The sequence below is a fragment of the Malania oleifera genome, chromosome 2 (assembly GCF_029873635.1).
Source record: "Malania oleifera isolate guangnan ecotype guangnan chromosome 2, ASM2987363v1, whole genome shotgun sequence".
NCBI lineage: Eukaryota > Viridiplantae > Streptophyta > Magnoliopsida > Santalales > Ximeniaceae > Malania > Malania oleifera.
In genome coordinates this window covers 69587627-69594766 of record NC_080418.1, presented here as the reverse complement: position 1 = coordinate 69594766, position 7140 = coordinate 69587627, and the positions used below count along the sequence as shown (strand labels likewise).

Below are 7140 nucleotides of genomic sequence, written 5' to 3'. Positions count from 1 at the left end.
TATCCTTGGTATCAAATACCAACATCGCGTCTGTAACTAATGGCCACCCTGAGAATCTTTCTATCCACGCCATGCTTCCCCCCATTGTCAAGGTTGTGCGGCCCGAAGGCTGGATCTAACCGCGGTTGGCCGATCCGGTTAGATCAAAGTATCATATCACATATCGCGTCTGTAGTACGACTGGCCGGCCTATAATCCTAATTCGGACTCAGGGGGGCCAACAACCCTACAAAATGGCTCGGTCGACTATCATGCCACATGCTCCAAGAGTCTGTGTGGTTGCACTAATACCATTAGCAACAATACCGTGCTTAATATCATAACCATCCATCAGGGTTCACTACCACATACCCGCAATCATTATGCGGTATTGACATTTCATCAATCATATTCCAGTATATCACAATTCGGTTCAATATAAATATTCTCATCATTTTATATGCACATTTCATCATCTCATAATGATATATATCATATTTCACGTATTTTCACATTTTCCCAAAATACTCATACCAGTAATTTGTACAAACTCATTTCTCATGCAAATAATTTCCACTCACATATAAATACCACATTTCATTATTTTTCATTTATCATATCAATCATTCTCATTTCAATATTTTCTCGGAAAATACCCATCGTTATATTTCACATTTTTCAACACATGTCATGTTCTACACAGTTTTCATCTAATATTCATAATATATTAGTTTTAGACTCCAAAGCATCACAAATTAATATTACTCAAATGTTACACAATTTATCTGATATTTGTATCATAATAATTTCAGGAAAAATACAATATGCTCATTTTCATATATTAATTCAAACGGTAATTCTAAAAATACTGCTCTAATTTATTTCACTTACCTAACTTACTAAGGGTCTCATTAGGACCCAAATCTTACGCCCTTGGTGCTCGAACTCAACTCCTGTAATTTGCATTTTTTCCAGATTAATTAACCTACTTCCCCAAAATAGTACCCATCTAACCTTCCCTAGACTTCATATACCTCAAATTAACATTTAAACTAATATTTAACACCCCCACTTAATTTTCTGAATTTTTCCTGTGAGTCCCAAAATTACACCTGCGGCGCTTACCCGAACCCTAAATTTCAAAAATCCTACTTCAACTTTAGATGCTCAATACTTTAGCTTGTCTAAATTAATCCTAATCAGTTAAAAATAAGCCCCTTAATAACCCCCGTATCCGAAATTTGGGGTTTTGCCCATGACGACCCCACGAGAATTTCGTCCTACTAGAGTTGTAGAGATTCATCCCTAAATTCTCGTGGTAGTATTTGTTCGTCAATCAGACTTATAATTTGCAAGAAATTAAAGAAAAATGAAAAATTGGCTTACCCCTGGAGATACGTCCACGCTGCTCCTACCACCGATCCGCTCCGGTAGAAACGACGGCAGCGGAGAATGGAACTCAATGGTATCTTCTGATTCTCGATCGGGCGAGAATCCGCCACGTAATAGAGGAGAGAGGGAGAGAGTATGAGAGTAGTGAGAGAGAGTTCAGTGGGGGGTGGCTCTGAACCTACACAGAGACCCTCTCTAGTCTCTCTCTTTTTCATTTCTTATGTTCCTTCAGGATTCTTCCTAAATGATGGATAATAATAATAATAATAATAATAATAATAATAATAATAATAATAATAATAATAATAATAATAATAATAATAATTAATTAATATTAATAATAAATTTTATTAAAAAAATAAAAAATAAATTTTAATTATTATTTTTTTTCTTTTTTTTTAATAAATTTATTTATTTATTTATTTATTTATTTATTATTTTTTTTTAGGAAATCACTCCACCAATCTTGTATAGCTCTTTTTGGGGTTATTACCAACTTTTTTTCAAACTTCTTGGATTTCCTCGTGTGACTCCTCGAACACCTTCGGCCAATCAGTTTCCCATCATCGTCAAGACAAGCCTTGTCAGGTTTTGAACATACTTGTGTGTTCGGTAGCCCGCTTACAGTCGACGTATGGTGAGGAAGGGGTTTTACAAATCTGTGAAGGAAAAAAAGGTGATCCGAGAGTGGGAAGAGAGGAAATCCTTCGGCTTCATGATTTTAGAAACACAATAGAAGATTTTAGATCTCTGAGAGAGGTGTGTTTCGAGGGAGAAGCAGAGGTTAGAGAATTAGGTCGGGGAGAGAACCAAATGGAGGGGTTTCCGTGAAAGTTTCAAAGAGATCTAGAGGATCGGAGGGAAAGGGTGTCTGAGGGAGTTCGATTTAGGTTTAGGTCTCCGAAGAGAACCATCCGTAAAGCTTTTAAACTCAGAAGAGGGAGAAGAAAGATAGAGAAGGAGATTTGGGTGAGGAAAGCCTGCAGAAGAATTAGGGTTTCTAAGGTGCTAGGTTTCAGTAATGTGAAAAGCCAGAGAGAAAGAAGAGCATAGAGAGAGAGCTGCGAGAAACAGGCTTGGAAATGAGAGCAAAGAGAAAAATCCAAGCTTAAGTATTTTGGGTTTCGGAGCCATTAGATTCGAACACGTGGCACCGCACCCTTCGTCCATTAAAGGAGAGACGTGGATAGATGTTGTGTTTTCTAGGGATTGTGCGGATCCAAGCCACATCATCGATCCATGGAAATGCCCTCCACTGTTGGATCTTTGATCCTTCTCAATGATTAAGAACATCCCAGTCAGAAGCCATTACGAGGACTTGCATGCTCCTCCACTCTCTAAATGACGCGCAGCGCCCTTGTCCCTCGACCATTAATGATCTTCACGGCTTACTACAAGCCGTCAGATCATCCTCCCTTTAAACGCCTAAGATCCTGCCACGTGGTCATGCCGTGTGCTGCTCCGTTATCCACCGTCTGATCTGTATGTCACCAGACGGCCTAGATCTCATCGTGTCAACACTCCGGGTGGCCATCCGATCTTCGCAGGCCAACAACGGTGGGGATCATTCCGATTAGAAGTCGCCATAAATGTTTGCTCATCTTCTCCGTTTGCCCGGCGACACGTGGCTATCATGCTCCCCCGATCATTAATGCACGAAACGGTTACTTTTCTGGCATCCGATTCCCTCTTATATCAGTGGCCATGATGCAACCATATAAACGGTCCCGGCATCACCCCGAGTTCCTCTCACCAAATGACACGTGATGGTCTGGACCAAGACCTTAAACCAAGTTCCCCTAGACTGGTCAAAGTTTGACCGGCCCACTCCCCCCTGAACCGGTTTTGCTCGATTTTCCTTATTTTGACTAGTCCATTGCTTTTAAATTTTAAATTTTAAATAATTCATAAAAAATCATTAAAAAAACTTATAAAAAATACAAAAAAAAATCTAAAAAAAAAAAAGGAAAATTTCTTAAAAAGGATTTCAAGTCAGTTTTCATAACTTTAGGCTAAAATTACATAAAATACTAAAAATTCACAAAAAAAAATTATGTAAACCAAATATGTTTTTACATTTAGAAAAACCACAAAAATCCATAAAATTTAAAAATAGTTTTAAACTGGATTCTTGTTGTTTTTACTTGATTGACTTTTTGTTATTTCAATTAAAAATCAAAAAAAGGCCATAAATAATATTTTGGAGATTAAAATTGCTTTCATACTTGGAAAACTCACATAAAAATTTAGAAAAATCATAGGAAAATATGAAAAAATATTTTTGAGTTGGAAACACATTTTTCATCCCCAAGTAAGTTCCAAAGCCTCCCGGAATAGTATTTTTCTTTACTTAGAAAATTCTATAAAAATTTAAAAATCCCAGAAGTGTATTTTCGTAAACTATTTTCTCGATTTTTGGATCCCGATGATTGCAATGGGAGGCATTGAGTTCTTTGGAGTATGGTATGCCCCAGTTCTGAGGGAATATCTATATAGTATTTTATTTTATATATTTTCTTCACACTTTTTAGGAAGTAAAATAAGAAGAAATATTACATTTATTGTGGGATAATTTTCGATTAATTAGGTACCGTTCGTAAGAACAGACGCCTAGGGGGTGCTAATACCTTCCCCTCGTGTAACCGAACTCTTGAGCCTGACTTTGGTAGTACAAACCAATTCTACCCCTAACGGGATAGTAATCAAGTGTTCTAGCCACACTTTAAAAAGTTAGTAGCGACTCCGAACACATTGTTTTCCAAGAAAATCACATTTTCAAAATCCACTTCACATCATTATCATTTTTGGGTCATCCCAAGTTCGCGTCCGAGAACGTTGTGACATACCAAAAGAGCAAAAAAAGGTAAAATGATTTAGGCATGTCCACATTTTGATATTGTTAATTAATTTATTGATTAAATATAATTTTATTTTATTTTTACTAATTTGTTTGTCAAAATAATATGTTAATTTTTATAATTCATGTAAAATCTCATGCATTGATGGGTACAAGTTAGTTATAATTATTAATAGAAGATTCTCGAGATTACATGTGTCTAACACCAAAAGAAATGGGGAGCTCATAAATAGTAACTTCGCTTGAATTATCTCATGATGATATAATGTGTGAGGTCTTTACTCCCAATTAACCAATTATCTAAACAACCTAATACACTAAAAAAGTAAATGATAAATGTCACAACCCATGTGATCCGTGATTAGAGAAGTCTTAAATTTGGACTTATATTATATTTAAATAAGATATAGTATAAAATTATATTAAAATTTATTTAAATTCATCTAAATTCAACTCTAAGGTTCGAAATTCATTCTCTCAAACACTATATAAATGTATGGAGGGGATCCATTCTGCTTCTGGTGTGTGCCCTCAATTATACCAATAAATAAAAGCATTTCTAAAAGAATAAACAAGTGGAAAAGAAAAAAGTAGGTAACTAAGAACAATAAGAATATCCTACATTCAATGAGCTCTATATAAAAAGACTATAGAATGATTTAAATTATGAATTATGAAAGTTTTTCATGCAATTAATATAATGATCCAGAATAAGCAGATTAAATCTTTCAAGAGTTTTTTTTTTAATAGTAAAGATAAATACTTTAATCCCTTTTGCCAGACAGCAAGTAATAATGAGACACCGCACCGTGTGCGGGGTGGCCACCCACCCGTGGAAATCACACTCAACAACCCCAATTTCTCGTTTACCAAACGCCGAAATTACCCACGCACGTCAAATGTCAGTCCCCCTAATATAAAACAACAATTCTGTGTGAAAAGAAGAAAAGAAACAATCCCCCGGTGAATTCAAACTGGGCGGTGACACTCTCTCTCAACTAGTTATTAAAAAAAATTCAAATACAAAAATAGAAAAAGGAAAAGGAAAACACAGATCATCGAATGTGCGCGAGTACAAGTGCACCCGCCTTCCTACCACACCCACCACGGGCACCATCCCCCATTCCTACATCTCCAATATTTGCTATAAAATCTCTGCCTCCGTGCTGAACTATCAGTCACTTTCCTCCATGGCCAAGCCCAGAAGGGTCTGCAGCCTTCTGCTGAGGATCCTGGCCTTGGGAGCCACCGTCTCCGCCACCATTCTCATGGTCACCAGCCACCAGACGGTTAACTATTTAACCATTCCCTTCGAAGCCAAATATAGCAACTCACCCGCCTTCATGTATATGCATATATATATATATATATATATATATATATATATATATATATATATATATATATGCTTCATCTCATTCTGATCACCTAGCTAGTCTCTGTGTTGAAAATTGATTGTGACGAAGAGTTCTTCCTTTTGCAGGTATTTCGTGATTGCAAATGCTATAGTAAGCGTGTATGGACTGCTGGTGCTATTCCTTCCTTCAGAGAGTCAGCTATGGCGATTAGTGGTTGCCCTAGACGTGGTATGCATATACAGTTGGTAGCTTAATTCTGTGTTGATTTTCTTCATGCACATGTACACTAACAGACGCATGTTTGGTTTGGGCTTTGGATGGACGAGTAGGTTTTTGGCATGTTGTTAGCTTCCAGTGTATCGGCTGCCTTGGCAGTTGCGTACGTGGGGAAGAAAGGGAATTCTCATGCAGGTTGGCAACCCATCTGCGACCAGGTTCACAAGTACTGCGACCATGTGACGGCGGCCCTGGCGACTGGCTTCATCGGACTCATACTCTATGTCTTGCTTCTCCTCTACTCCGTGCACGCTGTGCTTAATCCTCTTCTTGTGGACTAGTCCAAGGCCTAGGTCTACGCCACAACTCCCAAGCGACGGATGGAATATTTATTAATGTATTATATTTTTGTTAGGAGTAGTAGGTAGGCAACAATTTGAAGCTGCTCGATCATATTTTGTGCAGATATGAATCAATTGTATGATCAGTGCAAAATTCTTGATCTGCTTGGCATAACTTTCGTCAGAACTTAATTGCAGCTCCAGACTTTGCTGGAATATATAAATATTCTTTTTTTGTAGAAGAGGAAGAAATAAAATATATATTCAGCATATACTAATTAAAAAAAGGTGGGTACTGTATTGACCTCTGAAATAATAAATAAATAAAGAGATGGGTCTATTGTCTTCGGCCCTTTGACACGGTTTCCAAATTTTAGCATTTACAATTTGGAAAATGTTAGGAAAAGACAAATAAGAAATAAAATTTTTTTTTTTTCATGTTTGGCTATATATTAAGGATTCATTTTTAATACTATCTAAATCTAGAAAACATACAACAAAAATAAATTTCTTCCTATTTTACGTTCTTTTTCCTCTTAGTCTTAAGGGAAGGGTCAACCTTCTCGAGAGTGGCATCCGTAGACACCCTAATTTTAACCAAGTCACCCCAAAGAACCCCAAAGAAGGCCGGTGAAATGAGATTTGACTTCGAGCCCTAAGCAACCTTGAGTTTCAAAATTAAGGTTTTAAATCCCCAACTGAGTCCTTTTGATTTCAGAAAATCGAGTCCATTAAAATGACACACCCAAGTTTGGAGTTTTCAAAATAGAGTCTCTTAGTTTAGGTCCTTTGGTTTTAACCAGTTTTCATAATGTGGTTAGTTGCAAAATTAATCCGTCTTAGTCAAAATCCAACAATAAGTTTCCCTCAATCACTGTCTGAGTTTGTCTGGTTAAATTGTTTGAGTGTTGAGATTGAATCCTCGTGAGTTCAGGTTCTTCAACATTGGTTAATTCCAGAACTAGATCTCTTTCATCAGTTTTAAGTCCCGTAATTG

At 36.8% G+C, this 7140-nt stretch overlaps 1 protein-coding gene across 2 annotated transcripts; it reads left to right on the top strand.

Annotated features, from left to right (window-relative positions):
- The first annotated feature begins 5410 nt into the window (after positions 1–5410).
- On the top strand, positions 5411–6365 carry LOC131148967 (CASP-like protein 1C1). Of its 2 annotated transcripts, none has more exons than XM_058098958.1 (3): positions 5411–5517; positions 5712–5814; positions 5916–6365. In XM_058098958.1, the coding sequence occupies exons 1-3, from the start codon at positions 5419–5421 to the stop codon at positions 6122–6124; spliced, it is 411 nt and encodes a 136-aa protein (XP_057954941.1). In that variant the 5' UTR covers positions 5411–5418; the 3' UTR covers positions 6125–6365. The 2 variants fall into 2 exon arrangements, with proteins under 2 accessions (XP_057954941.1, XP_057954940.1); XM_058098957.1 differs by having other exon boundaries at positions 5411–5573.
- The last annotated feature ends 775 nt before the right edge of the window (positions 6366–7140 follow it).